The sequence below is a fragment of the Chlorocebus sabaeus genome, chromosome 20 (assembly GCF_047675955.1).
Source record: "Chlorocebus sabaeus isolate Y175 chromosome 20, mChlSab1.0.hap1, whole genome shotgun sequence".
In the NCBI taxonomy this organism is placed as follows: Eukaryota; Metazoa; Chordata; class Mammalia; order Primates; family Cercopithecidae; genus Chlorocebus; species Chlorocebus sabaeus.
In genome coordinates this window covers 125,521,878-125,546,261 of record NC_132923.1, presented here as the reverse complement: position 1 = coordinate 125,546,261, position 24,384 = coordinate 125,521,878, and the positions used below count along the sequence as shown (strand labels likewise).

The 24,384-nt window shown below is 48.4% G+C and overlaps 1 protein-coding gene and 2 pseudogenes across 1 annotated transcript; 1 reads left to right on the top strand and 2 right to left on the bottom strand.

Annotated features, from left to right (window-relative positions):
* The first annotated feature begins 1,204 nt into the window (after positions 1–1,204).
* UBIAD1 (UbiA prenyltransferase domain containing 1) lies at positions 1,205–18,162 on the top strand. The gene is made up of 2 exons (XM_007980571.3): positions 1,205–2,206; positions 14,340–18,162. Exons 1-2 carry the CDS (start codon positions 1,678–1,680, stop codon positions 14,825–14,827), a joined length of 1,017 nt encoding a protein of 338 aa, XP_007978762.1. The 5' UTR covers positions 1,205–1,677; the 3' UTR covers positions 14,828–18,162.
* LOC103225609 (ubiquitin-conjugating enzyme E2 variant 2 pseudogene) lies at positions 7,177–7,569 on the bottom strand (annotated as a pseudogene).
* LOC103225611 (protein NDRG3 pseudogene) lies at positions 16,800–17,985 on the bottom strand (annotated as a pseudogene).
* Positions 18,163–24,384: the final 6,222 nt, after the last annotated feature.

Sequence of the window (24,384 nt, the reverse complement as noted above, 5' to 3'; positions counted from 1 at the left end):
TTTTAGTAGAGACGGGGTTTCACCGTGTTAGCCAGGATGGTCTCGATCTCCTGACCTCGTGATCCGCCCGTCTCGGCCTCCCAAAGTGCTGGGATTACAGGCTTGAGCCACCGCGCCCGGCTCTTTTTCTTTTTTGAGATGGAGTCTCTCTCTATTGCCCAGGCTGGAGTATAGTGGGGTGATCTTGGCTCAATGCAGCCTCTGCCTCCAGGGTTCAAGCGATTCTCCTGCCTTAGCTTCCTGAGTAGCTGTGATTACAGGAATGTACCACCACACCCGGCTAATTTTTTTTTTTTTTTTTTTGAGATGGAGTCTCACTCTGTCACCCAGGCTGGAGTCCAGTGGCGTGATCTTGGCTCACTGCAACCTCCATCTCCCGGGTTCAAGCAATTCTCCTGCCTCAGCCTCCCGAGTGGCTGGGATTACAGGTACCCGCCACCACACGAGGCTAATTTTTGTATTTTTAGTAGAGACGGGGTTTTGCCATGTTGGCCAGGCTGGTCTTGAACTCCTGACATCAAGTGATCCGCCCACCTCGGCCTCCCAAAGTGCTGCGATTACAGGCGTGAGCCACCGCACCCTCCAACACTTTCAAGTTTAACCAGTAATGTTAGTGTTTTCTCCGCCACTTTCTTAAGTCTAGACGACTTAGCAGTTATGAAGCATTTGCTGACTTGCGTGGTGTAAACTCTCCCACCATGGGCAGATTTCAAGCTGCCGAAGGATGTCACTGAATGGAAAGCTGATAAGAACTTTCATAGAGTATTTCCACAGTGCAGATATGGCAGACGTCAGAATGTCTGCACACAGCAGGCGCTCAATAAATGCTTGCAGCATGAATAAATTAATGAATCCTACTTCGTGAATGAAAGTGCACCCGGTAAGTCCTAAAGCAACACGCCTTCGAGTTCTTAGGATGCTAAGACAGGCTGATTCCAGTTAGTCTGGAAGTAGCTGTGGGGCGCAGTGCAGGCAGGAAAAGGGCTGGACCCCGAGTCACCGCCCGGCCCCAGCCCCTGCCCTGTCCCCGCCCCCGACCCATCCCCGCCCCCTCCTGCCCCACCACCGGTCTGGCCCCGCCCCTCATCCCCGCCCCACCCCTCACTGCCCTTCTCCCCGCCTCTGACCCCTCCCTTCCCCGCCTCTGACCCCTCCCTTCCCCGCCTCTGACCCCGCCCCGTCTCTGACCCCTCCCCACCTCTGACTCGGCCCCGCCCGCCCCGGCTCTGATCAGGCTCCCCACAATCCCCACCCCTCACCGCCCTTCTCCCCGCCTCTGGCTCGGCCCCGCTCCCTCCCAGCCTCCTGCCCACCCTTCTGTCCGGCACGCGCCGCTGGCACCTGTTTCCGGGCGCGCCTCCAGAGGCCGGCGCACAAGATGGCGGGCCTGGCGGCCTGAAAAGGGTGGCCGGGGCTCGGCCGTGGGCTCTAACGCTGGGCTGGGGGTCGGAGACAGACTTCACCCAGGTGACAGGTAGTAGGGGCGGCGCCGCTGGACCTCTTGGGGTGTAAGACCCGCTTGCTGCTGCCCCCGGACCTTGCCGCCACACCAGCCCTGTCCTGGGGCGGAACCGAAGGAAGGTCAGGCCCGGCTGCCCCGCCCCGTCGTTCCTCCTTCCCGGGCGGTCACTGTGCGTGGCTCACTTTTAGAGTTTACTACAGCCACGTGGAGCTTCCATGGCGGCCTCTCTGGTCCTGGGGGAGAAGATTAACATCCTGTCGGGAGAGACTGTCAAGGCTGCGGACAGGGAACCGCTGGGGAACGACTGTCCCGAGCAAGATAGGTTCCCCCAGCGCTCCTGGAGGCAGAAGTGCGCCTCCTACGTGTTGGCCCTGAGGCCCTGGAGCTTCAGTGCCTCACTCACACCGGTGGCCCTGGGCAGTGCCCTTGCCTACAGATCCCACGGTGTCCTGGATCCCAGGCTCTTGGTGGGTTGTGCCGTGGCTGTCCTGGCTGTGCACGGGGCCGGTAATTTGGTCAACACTTACTATGACTTTTCCAAGGGCATTGACCACAAAAAGAGTGATGACAGGACACTTGTGGACCGAATCTTGGAGCCCCAGGATGTCGTCCGGTTCGGAGTCTTCCTCTACACGTTGGGCTGCGTCTGTGCCGCTTGCCTCTACTGCCTATCCCCTCTGAAACTGGAACACTTGGCTCTCATCTACTTTGGAGGCCTGTCTGGCTCCTTTCTCTACACAGGAGGTAAGCCTTGGCCTGTCCTGTTCGCTGCAGGTCTTAGTGGCGTCCACTGGAAACCGCTGCTTTGTAGAGGAGTTATAGGGATGTCAAAGGTGCCTTTCTAAATTAGGCCACTTTAAGTCTATAATTGTGGGTCATGAGAATTTTTTGAAACAGTGATTTGAGAAGATCCTGGTTTGACTTACGGACGTAGGGCATAACTCAAAATTTTATATGGACATTTATTTTTATTTTTATTTATTTATTTATTTTTTGAGATGGAGTCTCGCTCTGTTGCCCAGGCTGGAGAGCAGTGGCACGATCTCAGCCCACTGCAGCCTCTGCCTCCCGTGTTCAAGCGATTCTCCTGCCTCAGCCTCCCGAGTAGCTGGGGCTACAGGTGCACGCCACCACACCCGGCTAATTTTTGTATTTTTAGTAGAGACGGGGTTTCACCATGTTGGCCAAGATGGTCTCGATCTCCTGACCCTCGTGATCCACCCACCTCAGCCTCCCAAAGTGCTAGGATTACAGGCGTGAGCCACCGCGCCCAGTCAGGACATTTTTAAAAAAATTTTTTTGAGACAGAGTCTCGCTCTGTTGCTCAGGCAAGAGTGCAGTGGCACCATCTCTGCTCACTGCAACGTCTGTCTCCTGGGTTCAAGCGATTCTCCTGCCTCAGCCCCCAAGTAGCTGGGAAAATACAGGCATGTGCCACCACGCCTGGCTAATTTTTGTATTTTTAGTAGGGACAGGGTTTCACCGTGTTGACCGGGCTGGTCTCGAACTCCTGACTTTGTGACCTGCCTGCCTTGCCCTCCAAAAGTGCTGGGATTACAGGTGTGAGCCACCATGCCCAGCCTATATGGACATTTTTTGTGACTCTTTTTTTTTTTAATCACTCATACTTTCTTTTTTTTTTTTTTTGGAGACGGAGTCTCGCTCTGTTGCCCAGGCTGGAGTGCAGTGGTGCGGTCTCAGCTCACTGCAAGCTCCGCCTCCCAGGTTCATGCCATTCTCCTGCCTCAGCCTCCCGAGTAGCTGGGACTACAGGCACCCACCATCACGCCCAGCTAATTTTTTGTATTTTTAGTAGAGATGGAGTTTCACCATGTTAGCCAAGATGGTCTCGATCTCCTGACCTTGTGATCCGCCCACCTCGGCCTCCCAAAGTGCTGGGATTACCGGCGTGAGCCACTGCGCCTGGCCTCACTCATACTTTATAATGCCACAGTTTCAAATATTAGTAGAATTAAATTTGAAGAGTTCAAAATGATACCCGTAATTACTTCTAGCTACTTTGCTAGGTGACTTCTTGCAAGAGGCTGATTAAGGTAGTGATGGGCAGGTGGGTAAGCCCTATATATTGAGCACCTATTATGTACCAGGCACTGTTCTGTGTGATGACAGCAGTCACAGATCCCTGCCCTCGTGAAACTTATATATTGTCGTGAGAAGAGACAGAAAGTAAAACTAGAAAATTATAGTTAGGGTGACCAACATCCTGGTTTGCTCAGGACTAAGGCAACAGGACTAAGTGGGATGTGCAACTTCTGGTACTAAAACCAGGAAAGTTTAAAAAAAGTAGAGCTATTACTATTTTAAGTAGTTGGATCAGGGTAGTCTTCATCAAAAAGGTAACATTTGGCTGTATCCCAGCAGCTCATGCCTGTATCCCAGCCCTTGGGGAGGCTGAAGTAAGAGGATCACTTGAGGCCAGGAGTTGAAGACCACCTTGGGCAACGTAGACCACTGTCTCTATAAAATATAAAATAAAAAATATTAGCTGGGCATGGTGGTGTTTGCCTATGGTCCCAGCTATTTTGGAGGCTGAGGCGGGAGTACCGCTTGGGCCCAGGAGGTCAAGGCTGCAGTGAGCCCTGATCACACCACTGCACTCCAGCCTGGGCGACAGAGTGAGACTGTGCCTCAGAAAGGTAGTATTTGAGTTGAGTTAGATTGAAGGCGGTAAGAGATGAGGGAGTTGGCCAAGCAGATATCTGAGAGAGGAGCGTTTCAGGAAAAGGAACAGCAAGTGCCATAGGCCTTAAGGCAGGAACATGTCCAAAGAGCTTATGGAGCAGCAAGGAGTCCAGTGTGTGAATGAAGGAGAGAGTAAAAGGAGGTAAAGTAAGAGAAGTACGTTTGGGGAGGGTAAGGAGGCACACGGATTGTATAGACCTTGTAGGCCACTGGTCTTGGCTCTGGAATGGAGGAGCCACTGCAGGACTTTGAGCAAGGGAGTGACGTGATATAATGTTTTCAAAGAATTGCTCTGGATAAGGTATTGAGAATGGATCAAGGGGAGTGGGGCAAGTGTAGAGGCAGGAAGACCAAGTAGGAGGCTCTTGAGTAATCCAGGCAAGCGATGTTTGGTGGTTTGGATCTAGCGGGTGGTAGTGGAAGAGGTAAGTAGCCAGATTCTAAATATGCTTTGAAGGTCGGCAGGGTTTGCTGATGGATTGGTTGTGAGGTAAAGAGAAACAGAGGAATTAAGCGTGTCTCAAAGGTTTTTTTTTTTAATGACACATTCCACATTTTATTTACATTTTAGGACTAACTTTGGGCTGGGCGCTGTGCCTCACACCTGCAATCTCAGCACTTTGGGAGGCCAAGGCAGGTGGATCACTTGAGATCAGGAGTTCCAGACCAGCCTGGCCAACATGGTGAAACCTCATCTCTACTAACAATACACGGAGGATTGCTTGAGCCTGGTAGGCAGAGGTTGCAGTGAGCTGAGATCACGCCACTGCATTCCAGCCTGGGCAACAGAGCAAGACTCCATCTCAAAAAAAAAAAAAAAGACCAACTTTATTTTCAAAATTATATATCCATATACCTATCCCTTTTTTGTTGATGTCACTTGACCTTAAGTGCGTAGTTTGTTTAAAAAAAAAGACTGTAGGCCGGGCGCGGTGGCTCACGCCTGTAATCCCAGCACTTTGGGAGGCCGAGGCGGGCGGATCACAAGGTCAGGAGATCGAGATCATGGTAAAACCCCGTCTCTACTAAAAATAGAAAAAATTAGCCGGGCGCAGTGGCGGGCGCCTGTAGTCCCAGCTACTCGGGAGGCTGAGGCAGGAGAATGGCATGAACCCGGGAGGCGGAGCTTGCAGTGAGCCGAGATCGCGCCACTGCACTCCAGCCTGGGTGACAGAGCGAGACTCCGTCTCAAAAAAAAAAAAAAAAAAAAAAAAAAAAAAAAAAAAAAAAAAAAAAAAGACTGTAAGCAAATATTTACCATGTCTGATACATATAACACACATGAACAGCTTTTAACAGAAATTCAACTTCCCCCCAACATTTTTTATTATAATACAGGTATCAAAACAATCCTGAACATATTTTTCATACTAAGTAGTCAGCACCCACACCACTTCACACATTAACACATTTGTGCTGGGTGTGGTAGCTTTTGCCTATAATCCCAGCCCTTGGGGAGGCCGAGGCAGGCGGATCACCTGAGCTCAGGAGTTCGAGACCAGCCTGGCCAACATGGTGAAACCCCACCTCTACTAAAAATACAAAAATTAGCTGGGCGTGGTGCTACATGCCTGTAGTCCCAGCTACTTGGGAGGCTGAGGCAGGAGAATCACTTGAACCTGGGAGGTTGTGGTGAGCCGAGGTCTTATCACTGCACTCCAACCTGGGCAACAGAGCGAGACTCCATCTCAAAAAACAAAACAAAACAAAACAAAAAAACAAAAAACACATTTGTGACAGTGTTCATTGTACCTGCTACTTTTTTTTTTTTTTTTTAATTTTATTTATTGAGACAGAGTCTTGATCTGTTGCCCAGGCTGGGGTATGGTGGTGCAATCTTGGCTCACCATAACCTCCGCCTCCCAGGTTCAAGTGATTCCCCTGCTTCAGCCTCCTGAGTAGCTGGGATTACAGGTACTCACCCGGCTAATTTTTGTGGTTTTAGTAGAGACATGGTTTCGCCGTGTTGGCCAGGCTGGTCTCTAACTCCTCACCTCAAGTGATCCACCGTCCTTGGCCTCCCAAAGTGCTAGGATTACAGGCGTGAGCCACCATGCCTGGCAAATACCTGCTACTTTTTAAACAATTTCAATTGCAGCTCTCTTTCACTAAGTAAGATGGATAAAGCATGCCATTTCAGTTTTCTTTTTTCTCGAGACGGATTTTTGCTCTTGTTGCCCAGGCTGCAGTGCAATGGCACAATCTTGGCTCACCACCACCTCCACCTCCCGGGTTCAAGCAATTCTCCTGCCTCAGCCTCCCAAGTAGCTGGAATTACAGGCATGGGCCACCACACCCTACTAATTTTGTATTTTTAGTAGAGACAGGATTTTTCCATGTTGGTTAGGCTGGTCTTGAACTCCCAACCTCAGGTGATCCGTCCCACCTTGGCCTCCCAAAGTGCTGGCATTACAGGTGTGAGCCACCTTGCCCAGGCTCTGTTTTCTTTTTTCTTTCGTTTTTTGTTTGAAATGGGGGTCTTACTCTGTCACACAGGCTACAGTGCAGTGGTACGATCTCAGCTTACTGCAACTTCTGCCTCCCAGGATCAAGCAATTCTCCTGCCTCAGTCTCCTGAGTAGCTGGGACTACAGGTGCGTGCTACCACGCCTGGTTAATTTTTGTATTTTTTGTATGGACGGACTTTCACCATGTTGGCCAGTCTGGTCTTGAACTCCTGGCCTCAAGTGATCTGCTCGCCCGAGCCTCCCAGAGTGCTGGGATTATAGACATGAGCCACTGTGCCCAGCCCTGCTTTCTTTATTGAGATTTTTAGTCTTTAGAAACACACATGCTTCCACTGCCATCTGACACTTCTTACCACGCTTTCATCTTGTAAACCTGAATTCTATTTCAAGTACTCCAAGTTTATGTTTAAATGACAGTACCTTAACAAGAGAAAAAAATTGAGTTGCATTTTTCCTACTGTTACCTGAAAACATAATGGGTATACATATATTAAATATATTCTTACAAATATCCAGGTCATGTTTACCAGCTGGAATTCTTTTGTTTAACATGTGGGTATTTTGCATTGTGATATTTAATCAAGACATTAACACAAGTAGAAGGTTGTTGATGTAAGACAAGTTTGAGATCCACTAAAATTAATTGTTGTATGTTTGTCCTTCCAGTGGCTGTGGAAGCTTCATATTTTCTTTGGACATCATTAGACATCTTAGCTCTTGAAGTACAACTTTAATGCTATATGAATTTTGTCATTTTGCTAATACTGGTATGCTGCAGTCATCCACCATCCCACTGGAATTATTTATTCCATTCATATTAATTCTTGTTACAAATCTAACTGATTGGGGAGCTTCTGGGTATTTAGGTCCACTTTCTACTTTCAGACTGTATATTCTTTTTTTTTTTTTGAGACAGAGGCTCGCACTGTGGCCCATGAGCGCAATGGCGTGATCTTGGCTCACTGCAGCCTCCACTTCCTGGGTTCATGTGATTCTCCTGCCTCAGCTTTCCAAGTAGCTGGGATTACAGGTGCATATCACCATGCCCGGCTAATTTTTTGTATTTTTAGTAGAAATGGGGTTTTACTATGTTGGCCAGACTAGTCTTGAACTCTTGACCTCGTGATCTGCCCTCCTTGGCCTCCCAAAGTTCTGGGGTTGTAGGCGTGAACTGCCATGCCAGGCCTATATTCTCTTTTCATAATTTGTCCTTGGTGGCCCAATAATCATGCCTGTCCACCTTATAAATGTCATATCTTCATCATCTTCAAGGCCCCTGTTAATCATACCATTGTCTTTCAACAGCTGCATAAGCATAACTCAAAGGTTTTGACCTGAGAACCGGAAGATACCATCTGGAGTGATGTCATTATGTGAGAAGGGCAAGGCTTGGGGTAGAACAAGTTTTGGGGGAAAAGCAAGAGATTGACTTCGTGGTTTTTTGTTTTGTTTTTTGTTTGTTTTGAGACAGAGTCTCACTCTGTCTCCCAGGCTGGAGTACAGTGGCGTGATCTTGGCTCACTGCAATCTCTGCCTCCCGGGTTCAAGTGATTCTCAGCCTCCCAAGTAGCTGGGATTACAGGCGTGCGCCACCATACCTGGCTAATTTTGTATTTTTAGTAGAGACAGGGTTTCACCATGTTGGCCAGACTGGTCTTGAACTCCTGACCTCAGGTGATCCACCTGCCTTGGCCTCCCAAAGTGCTGGGATTACAGGCGTGAGCCACTGTACCTGGCCAACTTTGGACATCTTAATGTCTTAAATCTCCTAACAAATATGTCAAATGGGTAGTTCAAGTTCAGGGAAGCCTGGGCTAGAGATTACATATTTGGGAGTCATTAGTCTATAGATGAAGTTGTAGGACTGGGTGAAGTCATCAAGGGAGGGAGTGTTGGTAGAAAAGTCAGTCCTGGTCTGAGCCCTGGGACACTCCCACATTAGAGGTGGGAGAAGAAAAGGCACAGGTAAAGGGTATGTGAGCAAGCATCCAGAGGAGTAAGAGGAAAACCAAAAGGCTGTGGTGGCCTGGCAACCAATTGTAAAGAGTTCAGTGAAGAACTCAATGAGGTGCTGTAATAAAAAGTACAAGGTGGTGGTGAAGGGAAGAGGCTGTCTTTGTGAAACTGACATTTAAACTAGGGCTTGAAGACGGAAGGACAAGGAGCTGGCCATGGGGTGGAATTGGAGTCTGATTGCGATGCTGAGTCCTCCAAGGCTGAAGGACCACCAATTGCAAATGTGGTGGGTAGGAGAGAGTGTGACATTGGCTAGGATCTACTGAAAGGTCTGTGTGAGCCAGAGGGGGTATGAGACACAGTTGGCGAGTTAGGCAGGGTCTCTGTCATGGCGATCTTAACAAGTCCTACTCCTCAGCCTCCAGGGCTCAGTCCTTGGACCTCTTTTCTCTATCTCCGTGTACCCCCTTGGTGATTTTAGCTCATGGCTTCAGATGCCATCTGTTAAGCTAGTGACTCTTAAACTCCAGACTCATATCCAACTTCTTACTCAGCAACTTCTCCTGGAACTGTCTCACAGACATCTCAAGCTTAACATGTCTGAGACCAAATTCCTGATCTTCTCGCCAAGGAAACCTGCTTCACCAACAGCTTTTTCCCCATTTTGCTCAATGGCAGCTTCATCCTAGTTCTTCAAGCCAAAAGCCATGGGCATCATCCTTGACTCTACGTCTCACATCCAATTCATCAGCAAATTCTGTTGACTCTCCTTTCAAAATGATTATAGGATGTGACCACTTCTTACTGTCTCCAGCCACCACTGTGATCATCTGTCCCTGGATTTTTGCGGCAGGCTCCCAGCTGGTCTCTTTACCTCTGTTCTGGTCCTGTTCAGGCTGTTCCCACTCAGCCACCAGAGTAATTCTGTTAAAATACAGGGCAGCCCTGTCAGTCCTGCTCAGAACTCTTCAGTGGTTCCCATCTCGCTCAGTGTAAAGGCCAGGGTCTTTACAGTGACCCCCCAGGGTCCTACATTCTTTGCCCACCCTTTGCCCTCCCCCCAGTTCTCTGACCCACCCTCCTCCTTTCTTCCTGCTTATCCTGGGCCAGCCACACTGCCCTCCTTTCTAGTCCAGGAACATGCCTGACCCCTCCTGCCCCTCCCTCAGGTCCTTTGTAGTTGCAGCTTCCTCTGTTTGAAATGCTTTTCCTGCTTCTAACAGTGGGGTTCACTTTCTCACTTCCTTCACCTATTTGCCCAAATGTCAGCTCTCAGTGAGGCCTTGCTTTCTACCTTGCTTGAAATCACACACCTGCTCTGTGCCCCTACCTGATACTCCCCTGCTGCTCTTCTCTGTGGTTAGTTTTCTTCATAGCACATGTTACCTTCTAATGTGCCATATAAAGTACTTAATTCGTTAATTATCTTCCCCCTTAGACTGCGAGCTCCCTCCCTGCAGTCAGGGATTTCTGTCTCTGGTCTTAGCTGAACCCTTAGCACCCAGAGCAGTGCGTGGCATGTAATATTACTTAGTAAATATTCATCCAATGAACAAATGGGGAGGCATTGAAATATATTGAGCAGAGTAGTGACATAATCTGGTTTAGGATATTTTTAAACATTGACTTTTATTGACGTATAATTGACACACAGTGAAATACACAGATTTTTAGTGTTGCAGCTTGATGAATTTTGACAAACGTATACAGTTGCATAACCCACACTCCCATCATCATCCAGAACACTTCCATGACCCCCGGAAGCTTCCTAGTGCTTCTTGCCTGTCAATCCCACACTCCCTGCCCCCATCCAGAGGCAGGGAAAGAATCACTGTTCTGATTTCTCTCACATAGATTAGGTTTCCCTGGTCATACAAATGGAGCCATTCAGTATGAACTATCTATGTATGCATGTGTATTTATTTCAGTCTGAGCTCTCGTCTGGCTTCTTTTGCTCAGCGTGATGTTTTTGAGATTCATTGCGTTGTTGTGTGTATCAGTAATCCCTTTTCTTGCTGAGTAGCGTTCCATTGTAACATACCACAACTTCTTATTCCATTCTCCTGTTCAGGGACATTTGGATTGCTTCCATATTTTGGCTATTATGACTGAACATTCATGTTCAAGTCTTTTTGTGGATATTTGTTTTCATTTTTCTTGGGTAAATGCCCAGGAGTGGAATTGCTGGGTCACAGGGCAGATGATGTTTAATTTTATGAGAAACTGCCAAACTGTTTTCTGAAGTGGTTGTACTTCTTTACACTCCCACCAGCAAGAGTTCCAGTTGCTCTGCATCTTGCCAACTTTTTGATTTATGTCTTAACAGATTCATTCTGGCTGCCATGTGGAGAACTGGCCCAGTATTTCACTATGTAAGCTCATTCAGAAAGTGGGGTTGGGAGAGGAGGAATGCCTAAAAGGAAATTCCCAGATGGGCCACGTCTTTGAATCAGGTAGAGCACATGAGCCTTGGGCCATGTATCAAATGCTAGGAAACGGCTTTCTCCCCAAGGGCTCTACTGTTTTCTTGTGTCAGATAACCAGATCTTTTTCCTCCCCAGAGTGGGTTGCTCTTGGTTTTGGGGTGGGGACAGAGACCTCTGCTCAACCTTGCTTACATCATCCTTTTTTTTTTTAAAGACAGAATTTAGCTCTTGTTGACCAGGCTGGAGTGCAATGGTGTGATCTCTGCTCACCACAGCCTTTGCCTCCTGGGTTCAAGCGATTCTACTGCCTCAGCCTCCCGTGTAGCTGGGATTACAGGCGTGCGCCACCATGCCCAGCTAACTTTTTTTGGATTTTGAGTAGAGATGGGGTTTCTCCATGTTGGTCAGGCTGGTCTCGACCTCCCGACCTCAGGTGATCTGAGGTGATCTGCCTGCCGTGGCCTCCCAAAGTGCTGGAATTACAAGCGTGAGCCACTATGCCCGGCCTTTTTTTTTCTTGAGATGGAGTTTTGCTCTTGTTGCCCAGGCTGGAGTGCAATGGCGCGATCTCAGTTCACCGCAAACTCTGCCTCCAGGGTTCAAGCGATTCTTCTGCCTCAGCCCCCCGAGTAACTGGGATTACAGGCATGCGTCACCACACCCGGCTAATTTTTTGTATTTTTAGTGGAGACAGGGTTTCTCCATGTTGGTCAGGCTGGTCTTGAATTCCCGATCTCCGGTGGTCCACCTGCCTTGGCCTTCCAAAGTGCTGGGATTACAGGCGTGAGCTGCCATGCCTGACCGCTTACCTTGGTTTTTGCCAAGTGATCTGAGGAGGTGTTCTTGGAGAATCCAGCCAAAGGTCAAGGCTGCAGTGCTGTTGCATTTTCTTTCATAGCCAGACCCGTGGAGTCTCTTGGGGAGCTGAGGAAACAAGCACAACAAGAGTGGGCAGCTATAGAGGAACTGGCTAGGTCTGTGCTAGGAGTATTCCTGCCCAGCGTCGTCTTTGGGTGGGTGTAGTCCCCTAAATGTGTGAGATATTGCAAGAGACATCAATTTACTAATTCTGAACTGGAGCTCGTTCTGTGCTTGAGGGAACTTCCTCCTGGAGGGCATGTCCTCATACGACCAAATTATTTGTGAAAACATGGCTTGGTATAAAAATCATCCAAATAGAAGGAAAAAAAAAATTGTCTTGAGGGTGCAGAATTAACTTGCCAAGTGTTGGAGAGTGCCAGTGACCATGCCTTAATGCCCTTCCCTGGAGACACTTTGTTCTAAAGAACTAAGGGTGTGTATTTAGCACCAAGGAACCCCAGCCGCTGATGTGAAGGGGAACTTGGGCTGGATCTTGTTCCTTAGCTCCCATGGCTTTTGAGCCTCGAAGACCATTGTTATCTGTCATTTTATTTTATTTTGATTCCTGTGGGTAGTGGGAACATCTGTCATTTTAGACTGGTTAAAATGCCTAACCAGAGGTTTATTTTCTGATCCTGAGTCCACATCTCGTAACTTGCTTGGAACTGGAGTTTTATAAGCTTCTGTAGCAATCGGTGTGTGGGTCACCTACCTCAGCTTCACCCATTCCATGCTGCTTTACCTGTTTCAGTCTGAGTGGGAGGTTTTTTCCTCACCTTGGTCCCGAATTCCAGGTGCTTGTTACTGTAGCTCTGTGTTCAGTTCAGCCCTTGTGCCAAGTATTGGGGAGTGAGCTGTGACCAAGCCAGACACATGTCCTGCCCTCATGGAACTTACAGTTGAGTGAGAAAGGTGGAGATTAATTAGAAGCATGATGAAGTTTTTGAATATGGCAGGCACATTACCATGGGAGCATATTGCAAGGGGATCAAATGTGGCTTAGGGGTGAGGGGAGGTGGTCCTGGGGAATGGTCTTTAAAGTCTTAAAGGGCAAGTGGAGTTAGCCAGACCAAGGAGGGGTGTCTGAAGGCTTTGATGGATTGGAAGAAGTCTGTGTGAAGAGGGGAGGAGAGCTCAAGGTGACGCAGGAGAGGTGGGGCGGGGCCACAGGTGAGCCGGGTTAAAGATCTGGAACTTTTATCCCCAGGATGAGTGGTTGATAAGGGTTTAAGTGTATGTTGGGGGAGGGAGTGGTCAGATTCCTTTTTTATCTGTTTGTTTATTTACTTATTTTTTTGAGACAGAGTCTCGCTCTGTCTGCCAGGCTGGAGTGCAATAACATGATCTTGGTTTACTGCAACCTCTGCCTCCCAGGCTCAAGCATTTCCCCTGCCTCAGCCTCCCGAGTAGCTGGGATTACAGGTGTGTGCCACCATGCCTGGCTAATTTTTGTATTTTTAGTAGAGATGGGGTTTTACCATGTTGGCCAGGCTGATCTCGAAGTCCTGACCTCAGGTGATCCGCCCGCCTTAGCCTCACAAAATGCTGGGATTACAGGTGTGAGCCACTGCGCCCGGCCAGATTCCTATTTTTAAAGGTTCACTCCAACTCCTTTTTAGAGATTAGATTAGGGATGGAGAGGGGGAGGGGTTATGAGATTGGAAGGTGGTAGACCAATTTGGAGGATGTTGCAGTATCCCAGGCATAAGATGACCATGAGGTAGATTTGGGAATGGGGTAAGGGTGATGGAGTGTGGCCCTGGGGATGGAGAGAATGGGTAGTTTTGAAGGAAGTGGGTTAGACAGTCTTTGAAGTAGATAAGCAGGACAGAAGCAGGAGGTAGGGGTGGTTTAGTTTCAACCTCATGGGAGACAGAGGAGGGAAGCAGCATTATGACTCTCCTGTCCTCACTGTTTTACTTGTTGCAGGGGTGCCCGTTTAGGGACCCTGAAATTTCACTGAGATTCACTGGGGGTTTTTAAAACCAGAAGATGCCTTGAGATTGTAGGGGAAGGAGGTGGAAAAGTAGAAGGCTGGGGTGGCTGTTCTGTGAGGGATTGATCTCACGGTGTCTTGCAGGGGTTGGTGAAGGGTGAAAGACAGCAAAGAACTGGATTCTAAGACTTTTGGATCCTTCCTGGGCTCTCCCATTGAACTAAGAGTGTAGTGGGTGCCCAGTGTGCTATGTTGCAGAGCTCTGTTGTGGGACAGTAGGAAGGGAAACTTGGGTATGAACCTGAGAAGAGGGACTTGAGGCCTCACTGGGCATTCTCTCTGCACCTGTGTCATTGGAGAAGAAATCAGAATTTCCTCTGTGGGGTTAAGGGACGAAATGAGTGCCTACCTGTACAGTCTAAGGATTTACCATTTTCAGCCAGAAGTGGCCTGCCTCTTCACTGGTGAACAGTCCCTAAATTTCAAGCCTTGGTCTCACACCAACTCTCTGGATTTTCTGGCCGCAGGAATTGGATTCAAATACGTGGCTCTGGGAGACCTCATCATCCTCATCACTTTTGGCCCGCTGGCTGTGATGTTCGCCTACGCCATCCAGGTGGGGTCCCTGGCCATCTTCCCACTGGTCTATGCCATCCCCCTTGCCCTTAGCACCGAGGCCATTCTCCATTCCAACAACACCAGGGACATGGAGTCCGACCGGGAGGCTGGCATCGTCACCCTGGCCATCCTCATCGGCCCCACGTTCTCCTATATTCTCTACAACACGCTGCTCTTCCTGCCCTACCTGGTCTTCAGCATCCTGGCCACACACTGCACCATCAGCCTGGCGCTCCCCCTGCTCACCATTCCCATGGCCTTCTCCCTTGAGAGACAGTTCCGAAGCCAGGCCTTCAACAAACTGCCCCAGAGGACTGCCAAGCTCAACCTCCTGCTGGGACTTTTCTACGTCTTTGGCATCATTCTGGCACCAGCAGGCAGTCTTCCCAAACTTTAAGGGGACAAGTAACTCCCACCACGACATGTCTCCTTTTCTTAGAATATATTAAAGTCAGAGTGTCTGAGGAAGGAACGTGATTTGGCAGTCAGGGTACTAAGCATGGGTGGGAACTCCTGCCTTTTAAAAATTGTTTTTGTGTTCTTAAAGTTAATATGTTGTTTTTCTCTCTCTCTTTTTTTTTTTTCTTCATTTTATGGGGAATTTAAAAACCATTCTTGTATCAGAAGGTGAATTGGGTGCACGATCCTTGTTTTATTAATAATTTCCACTAGAGGGTGTTCTCAGGTCACTTTGCAGTGAAGTGGACTTAGTTCCTCCTTGTTCCGTAGAAAATGTCCCCAGACTTTGTAAAGGAGCGCCCAGTTTCGCCTCCTCTCCCAAAAAGACCCTAACTGGGCAGAGTGTCGTCCTGCTTTCTTAATCTTGTAAGATGTGCTATGATTGGTGCCAGGCCTCACTAACACAGGGGCTACCTGTCTCTTACTCTCAGCACCTGTGTCCTGAGTTATGCTGCCTGAGAGAGAGAGAGTCCCTCATTAACAGCCTGTGTGACTGTCAGCTTTTTGCCTAAATTGTGATTCAGATGCTTTTGTTCCTCTCTCCTTTCACTTATTGCCACAGTTGAGGAAAAGTGTCAGATTACCCTGCAGCAAGACATGCCAAGGACTGGGAGGGGAAAAAAAAACCACCCTGGAGGCAACTGAGAAAATCACTGCCTTTGGATAGAAATCAGTAGGGTGGCTGTTTTCCCTTTGTTGAATCTACTAGAGTGATGGCAAGGACTCCCAGCCCTTTCAGTAACTCTCAGGAGCCCTGAAACGGTAGAGGCACTGCCATTCTTGTGGGATACTCAAAGCCCACAGGGCTTTTCCTCCCAATTGCATCTTCTGATGCTCCCCATGCCCACCCTCCACCTCTCCACCTCTATGGTGTTCCCATTTGTGTGTTTCCCATCTGTGGAGCCAGACTGTTTGAGCAACAGCTTAGCAGCGAGTCAGGGACAGCTGCCACTTTCCACAGAGCCACAGGATGGGCAGAGCAGGGACCCAGTGAATGAATAGCCAGTGGACAAACAGTCTTGAGCTCTGTTCAGCCAGAGTGATCAGCCCCGCCAGTGAAGGGGCTGTGTCTTCATTCTTGAAGACAGATGTGCAGTATTGACCCTGCCTCTCCCCGGGGCTTTGTGGATAGTTGAGGGCTTCAGTGAGGTCACACTCAGAATGGGGCAATTCCAGCATTTATCCTGACTGCGTTTCATTGCATTGTCTGTGAAGTGTAATTTCTGGGCCAGAATTGCTCAGTTGCATTTGATCCAGGACTAAAATAGATTGGAAGCGGTCATCATTGTTTTCTGTTGTGATTTTAGCCATTCTACAGAAAATGATGTAAGAACTAGTTCTTAATCTTTCAGATCAAGCTAATTATGATATGGAACCTTGAGTTCAAATTGATTGGTTTACTTGGGAAAAAAAACATGTTTGAAAATTGCAAAAGTTCCTCTAAAGGTAAATCAAAGATGGTTTGTCTAGCAGAGAGCCAGAATCTTCTAATAGTGGGCAGAGCCCAGAGACAAGGGGAAGAAAGACGACCTTCTCCCCTGTCCTTCCCAGCACCGTTTTTGTTTCACACCAGGCTTGTGGCATTTTGGTGCTCACAGGGGTTCTGCCTTCTGACCTCTCTTTGGAGTAGGCCATTCTCATTCAGGGCTCACCCTGAGGCTGGGAGGACCAAGGACTCCTTGTGTCCACCTACCACATATGCCTTTGTGGTCACTCCTGTCGGGGCTGTCAGTTCTGCACTGTGCCCTGGTGCGGATTTTAATGCATATTTTTATACATAAATGTTCCCAAAGGCCAAATTTGGTGCCAGGTTTTATATGCAGGTCACCATAATTTGTATTATGTCCCCTGAGTCAATGAAGGTTTTCTTTAGACTTCTTTTTTTTTTTTTACATGGATGAAATGTTTTATTATGGAGTGGTCATTTGAAGAAAGATGGACTTGCAATGGTCCAGGGGAGGAGCATCTGCTTGGCAGGACACCTCCATGGTCTAGTGTCTGTCCAGGACATCAGGGGACTCACAGGATTCTTGAGCTCCATCTGACTGATTGCTGGTGACAGACCGGCTGAAGGGACTTTCTCTAGAGCCGAGGCTACTCGAGGTTGAGTGGGTTCGTGATCGGGCGAGCCGAGTCATGATGGCAGATGGTATGTAGCCCATTCCCTGCAAAAAGTACTTGAAGGCCTCGGTGAGCTTCCCAGGCTGAACTACCTGGGGCAGTCCCCCGCAGTCTGCCATCTTTAGCAAAGTTGTATTTACAGGGTTCAGGCGCATTGCATTCGACCACAGCCTCAACTGCAGGCGAATTGTCCCCTACCACCAGTAAAGTAGAAAACTTTAGTGTTTTTGATTTGTAATCATTTTGGCCCAGTCTGGGTCTTTCAATCCCCAGGTCTCTGCGTCCATTGTAGGAATTCAAGAAGAGCTGCAGGTTGTCTTGGTTGATGTCTTGGGCAATATGCATTCTGTAGGTTTGGATCAGGTCCAGGTTGGCCCGTAACTCTTCCGGCCCAAAGTGATGAGCCAAAATAATGTCCACAACATTGGTTGTCAGGCCAGAGAGTTTGGAAGCTGCCCAGTCAATCCAGCCTTTTGCGCAAGGGTCAACATTAATGAGCACAAGGCCTTCCACAAGCTCTGGATGGTTGAGTGCAAATCTGCTGAGGATGTAAGCTCCAGCTCCAACTCCAATTCCAATGATGCTTTTCAGGCTTAGGTGGGTAAGAACAGGAGGCAGCATTTCGGCCAGCTCATCCATTGTGGGGTACTGATACCTTTTTGGGAAAGAGGGTGCACCTTCCTGCTGGCCTGGAGCATCCACATGACAGACAGCAAAGTGCTGGGTGATCTCGTGCATATCCTCAAAGTTAAATAATGCATTGAAACAGGATTTATGGTTGAGGCCAATGTCATGATACGTTAGTATAACTGGTCTGTTTCCTTTGGGTAAGCCTCTTATAGTGATGTGGACCACACCATGAGTTGTTTCTATGTCATGTTCCTGACAGTCAAAGTCCTGGAAGTTTCGTGTACCATTCTTATCATTTAGAAGTGGTTTGATCTCTGTGAGCTGAATATCCTGAAGTTCAACCATGACGTCAGATGACGAGAGTAGAGGAGTCTCAAGAATAAATTGGTAACTCTGAGGCGCGGGCAACCGCCGTGAGTGCAGCAGCAGCGGCAGCGCTGGCGGCGGAGGCGGCGGCGGCGGCGGCGAGGGGGCGGGGGAGCTTCTTTAGACTTCTTAATTAAAAAAGAAAGAAAATTTTCACCAGTGGTCTGGCTTCTGGTTTTTGGTTTCCTCATACTTACTGTGTGATTGTGAACTCTGATTTGTAAATCTCAGGGAGACCAAGGCAGTGACATTGGACATTCAGTCTGTGCGGAGGGGCACCTGGTCTTTGGTAATGGGTTTGGGTAGGGTTTGACCAGATTCGATGGGCCTTTAGAAAAGGCAGCAGGGACTGGGCATGGTGGCTCACGCCGGTAATCACAGCAATTTGTGAGGCCAAGGTGAGAGGATTGCTTGAGCCCAGAAGTTTGAGACCAGCCTAAGTAACATAGTAAGACCCCATCTCTACAAAATTTTTAAAAAGTTAGCTGGGCATGGTGGTGCATGCCTATAGTCTCAGCTACTCAGGAGGTTGAAGTGGAAGGATCACTTGAGCCTGGCAGGTCGAGGCTGCAGTGAGCTATGATCATGCCACTGCACACCTGCCTGGGCGATAGAGCGAGACCCTGTCTCAAACAAACAAACAAAAAAAGCATTGAGGGCAGCATGTAGCTACAGTGGATTTGCCAAGAGCCAGTCAGTCAGGCCAGATTAACCTTGTTTCATTTTTCTTTTTCTTGATAGGGTCACTGTGCTGATAGATGGAGAATGTGAGGTAGATTGAGTACATGTGGGTTTCAGCTAGGCATTGGACAATATATCCTATGAACAAGGCAGAGATATGTGGGATGGATAACAGTGGAGTTAGATAAATTCCTGGGAGACTGAACAGGCCGTGGGAGTAAGCTAACTGATCAGCACGTCAGTGTCAGCTGGGAAGGAGCCCTTAGCAGTTGGAGCCCTGCCCTCTGCCCTTTGCTCAGCTGGATTCAACACCTGTTATTAATGACTCGGATGAGGCAGCCAAAATGAAAGGTTTCATGAACCTCGGAGGAAGAGCTTACAAAATGACTGACAATTAGGAGCCTCATAAATCAAAAGGCTGCTTTGATGGGTCAAAAGAAAAATGTAGTGTGAATAAATACAAAGTGATACACTGGGGTCCCAAAATGAACAGCATACACATCAGAGGGGGAGAGCCATGGTGTGACCACCATGGAGATATGGGGGCATGAGTTTTCTCGGTGACTCTGGAATCTGACATCACTTGTCTTTGTTTATATATTCATTTTTTTGAGACCAAGTCTCAGTGTCACCCAGGCTAGAATGGAGTGGCGCAATCTCGGCTCACTGGAATCTCTGCCTCCCGGATTCAAAGCCATTCTCCTGCTTCAGTCTCCCCAGTATCTAGGATTACAGGCACACACCACCACACCTAGCTACTTTTTGTATATACATATTTTATACATATCTCACTCTGTTGTCCGGGCTAGAGTGCGGTGGCACAATCTCGGCTCACTGCAACCTCTGCCTCCTGGGTTCAAGCGATTCTCCTGCCTTAGCCTCCTGAGTAGCTGGGATTACAGGCACCTGCCACTATGCCCAGCTAATTTTTTGTATTTTTAGTAGAGACGGGGTTTCACCAAGTTGGCCAGGCTGGTCTTGAACTCCTGACCTCGTGATTCACCCGCCTCAGCTTCCCAAAGTGCTGAGATTACAGGCGTGAGCCACTGCACCCAGCGTAATTTTTGTATTTTTAGTAGAGACGTGGTTTTACCATGTTGGCCAGGCTGGTCTCGAAATCCTGACCTCAGGCGATCTACCCATCTGGGCCTCCCAATGTGCTGATTACAGGCATGAGCCCCCGCGCCCGGCTGCCTTTATTGCTTTGAGTCAGATTTATTCTGCTCCCCAGTCAAGTGGCTGGAAATTCAATGCCAGCTACCTCTTGAGCACCCTCCCATCTGTCTGGGATCACCCAGGACTCCTGGCCTCTGTAGGGCCAGAGCCAGGGATTTTTGCTTACCATCAACCTCTCTGCTACTGGATGCTGGGGTTTGGCCCTGGAATCTGCCCTTATCTTGGACACTGCTCCTCTAGAAAGGTTCAGAATGCCCTTTCCTGGTGACAAGTACCAGTGAGGCACAGATTCCTGCTACTCCAGTCACATTCTGCCCAGTCTTGGAGCACTACCACTCTACCTATGATAATGCCCCATCCAGCTCCCCTACTCAAAGCGTTTCCCTTCTTCTCTGCCCTTTCCAGGACCTTTGCACTGAATCCCACTCAGAGGACCTTTGGAAGCTCAGGGCTGGCTTCTTCTGGAGTTGGGTGGGAAAAGATATGAATATGTCTTATGTTTTCTTACTAATGCTTCCCTTACTCCTATATTAAAACCACCAGGCCAGGCACAGTGGCTCATGCCTGTAGTCCTGGCACTTTGGGAGGTTAAGGTGGGTGGATCACTTAAGGTCAGGAGTTCAAGACCAGCCTGGCCAACACGGCGAAACCCTCTCTTTACAAATAAATACAAAAATTAGCGCCTGTAATCCCAGCTACTCGGGAGGCTGAGGTGGCAGAATCTCTTGAACCCAGGAAGCGGAGGTTGCAGTGAGCTGAAATCGCACCACTGCACTCCAGCCTGGGCAACAGAGCGAGACTCCATCTCCTAAATAAACAAATAAATAAAAAATAAAACCAACACCTGAGCCTTTGACCTGGGCCAAAGCTTAGTCTGAGTCAGTAATGAGCTCCAACTTTCATGCAGGTTAATGTGATCTGAGGTAGAATTAACAGGAGAATTAGCATCCAGAATAAGGAAGGCAGAAGTTCTGCCTATCCCTGTGTGGGTCATTCCTCTCATGCTGGGCTGGGGCCAGTCCTGGGTGCTTTGCCTTCTTCCTTTTCTCTAGATATTAATAGAATCAATGTGGTGAGAGATCAAGAACATGCTGTAGATATAATATACTTGGATTTCAGCAAGGCATTTGACAACATACTATGAAATATGGAATGGGACCGAGCACGGCGGCTCATGCCTGTTATCCCAGCACTTTGGGAGGTAAAGGCGGGTGGATCACTTGATGTCAGGAGTTCCAGATCAACCTGGCCAATATGGCGAAACCCTGTCTACAAATAGACAAAAAATAGCTGGGCGTGGTGGTGCACACCTGTAATTCCAACTATTCAGGAGGCTGAGGCAGGAGAACCACCTGAACCTGGGAGGCAGAGGTTGCAGTCCACTAAGATCGCACCATTGCACTCCAGCCTGGGTGACAGAGTGAGACTTCATCTCAAAAAGAAAAAAAAAGAAGGAATGGAATGGATAAAAAGACAATTACAGGAGCTTGCTTTTCTATGTGCATGTGTGTGCATGTGTGTGTGTTTGCATTGGTAACGGCTGTGGTAGAGATTTCCATTTCTCAGTATAAGAACCGCATTTTGAGGATGTTATCAACAAACTGGATCTTGTCCAGAATGCCGTTGGCAGATGGGTGGGGGCACATAAAGCCATATCAGCCTGGAAAGGAGAGTCACAAGAAGGCTGTCTTTGGGAAGATGGGTTGGACCTTTTTTTTTTTTTTAACCTTTTTTTGCATGTGACTTCAAAGGGTAAAACTAGGACCAATGGGTAGAAGTTATATGTCCCCAAGTTGAAGCTCTTAGCTCAGGAAGGTTTCTTCCTTCCTTTCTATTTTCTTTTCTTTCTTTCTTTCTTTCTTTCTTTTTTTTTGAGACAGAGTTTCGCTCTTGTCACCCAGGCTGGAGTGCAATGGCGCGATCTCAGCTCACTGCAACCTCTGCCTCTGGGGTTCAAGTGATTCTCCTGCCTCAGCCTCCTGAGTAGCTGGGATTATAGGCACGTGCCACCATGCCCAGCTAATTTTTGTGTTTTAAGTAAAGATGGGGTTTCACCATGTTGGCTAGGCTGGTTTTGAACTCCTGACCTCAGGTGATCCACCTGCCGTAGCCTCTCAAAGTACTGGGATTACAGACTTGAGCCACTGCACCTGGCCAGATCAGATCAGGAAGGTTTCTTAGCCATTGGAGAAATCAGCGAGTGGGATGTTCAGAATGTCTCAGTCGGGGGTGAGTTCCTTGTGACTAGAGGCATTCAAACAAAAAGAAGATTCCTTGTCAGGAACATGGGTGTGAAGAGTCACATCAGTGAGGTGTTGGATGAGAAGACCTCTAAGGGTCTTGCAATCCTGTGATTCAGTTGTTCTGTTATTACAGGATTGTCTTTCAGACCTGCCCCCAGGGGTTGGGAGGACAGAGTACAAGAGCCATGTTGACATTTCTTCTCCTTGATGTCAGACCGTTGACGGTCTACCCATCTTAAAAGGAACAGCTGTGATAGATATTCTTTTTTTTGAAAATATTTTATATATATATACACACACACACACACACACACACAAACACACACACACTCACAGAGTTGATTGCACCTCGAAAGCCCTTGAAGTGAGAGGGATGACAGCTCCTCTCCTCTGAGCCCTGCGGACCACTCTGCTGCTAATGGACTGTCAGCTTCTTTCATTATGGGCTCCAGACTGTGCAGGCTGGTGTAAAAGGAGTGCCTCTGGCAAGAACCTGGCACTTGGGTTCCAGCCAGTTGACATTTGTGATCTGCCCTTCTTCAAACTGGGACAGCCCTCCCACCATGAGTGACTAAGCTAGGATGGCAAATGGTGGTATAAACCAAGTCGGGTTCCTGCCTGAGGAGGAGGCAAAGGCTGAGTCTGGGCTCATCAGGAGGCTTGCAAACGGCTTCCTGGGGTCAGGGAAAGGCTGTAATTGTAAGGCACAGACTCATTTCAGAAGATGCTGGAGCTCTGGGAGGAACAGTGAGGGCCTTGATCACATGCTCCCAACCAGGCTGAGCTGGGTAACACAAGTTGGTCTGGGGCCCTTCTATGATGTTAATGCATCCCCATGCATCCCGAGGGGCAGCGCTCTGTGTGGTGTGATTCAAGGGGTCCTCCAAAGTCTGCATTCCCACGCTCCTGCCATATCCTGGCCTCTTTCTCCCCCAGCTTGGCTTAGAATTGCCTCCTATTAGGATCACAAATGGGTTTAACAGGGAAGACAACAGCATGCTGTGTATTACGTGTCTATTAGTTTGTCAACATGTTTATTGTCAATTTCTCCCAGTAAGTGGTAGGACTAGAGTATAAGGACCATGTTTTCTTTTCCAGCCCATCTTAGCACTAACACAGCGTGTGGTACAACAGAGCAGATACTCAGTAACTAGTTGTTGAATGACTGAGTTACATGGGAGGGGCTGGACCCTCTAGGGCTGACTGACAGGTGTGAGGGTTTGGACCACTGCATCACATCAGCTGGCAGTAAGGACAGGTGAGTTCCACTTGGGGTTGGAGTAGAGGAGAACCATGGCAGTAACTCATTATTATTATTATTGTTACTATTTTGAGATGGAGTTTTGCTCTTGTCACCCAGGCTGGAGTGCAGTGGCGCGATCTTGGCTCACTGCAACCTCTGCCTCCTGGGTTCAGGTGATTCTCCTGCCTCAGCCTCCCAAGCAGCTGGAATTACAGGTGCCCACCACCACGTTCAGCTAATTTTTGTATTTGTAGTAGAAATGGGATTTCACCATGTTGGCCAGGCTGGTTTCGAACTCCTGATCTCAGGTGATCCATCCACCTCAGTCTCCCAAAGTGCTGGGATTACAGGTGTGAGCCACTGTGCCCGGCCCCATGCCAGTGACTCTTAAGAGCTTTTAAGTTCCGGCTCATATTCCTGGTGCGTAGAAGTCTCTACATAAATACGTGTTGGATGACTGGCCGAGGGAATGGCAGTAATAAAGCTATCATTTGTTGAATGCTCGCTATGGACTAGGCACTGTTCTGGTGCTTAAATACATTCTTTTAGTGCTCATAACAACCCCACAAATTGGATATTAAGGTCTCTTTTTCATAAGAGAGAAAACTGAGGTTCAGGGAGATTAGTAAACTTGTCTAGGGTCATCTGGCTAGTAAGCGATACAACCATGATTCAAATCTTGCTCTAATTCAGTGAAAGTTCTTTTATTATTTTTTTTAATTAAAAAATTGAGACAGGGTCTCATTATGTTGGCCAGGCTGGTCTCGAACTCCTGGCCTCAAGCAGTCCTACCTTGGCCTCCCAAAGTGCTAGGACTACAGGTGTGAGCCACCGCACCCAGCCTTCAGTGCAAACTTCCCCTCATCTCTCTGCTTGCCCTACAGTTCCTTGCGTGAAAGGGGCTCAATCCATTGGTCTGCCCTTAGCTGCTCCCAAGTGTGTGAGTGATGGGGCCAGCTATGGGCCTACAGAAGTGGCCAATGCGCTAGTGCCAGGGAGGTGGTTCCCATCAGGGTGGGATGGCTGCCTCCTGGC

Coding starts and splice junctions, on each gene's coding strand:
- UBIAD1 (XM_007980571.3), top strand. CDS start 1,678: ATGGCGGCCTCTCTGGTCCTGGGGGAGAAGATTAACATCCTGTCGGGA. Junction 2,207..14,339: donor CTCCTTTCTCTACACAGGAG/GTAAGCCTTGGC, acceptor TTCTGGCCGCAG/GAATTGGATTCAAATACGTG.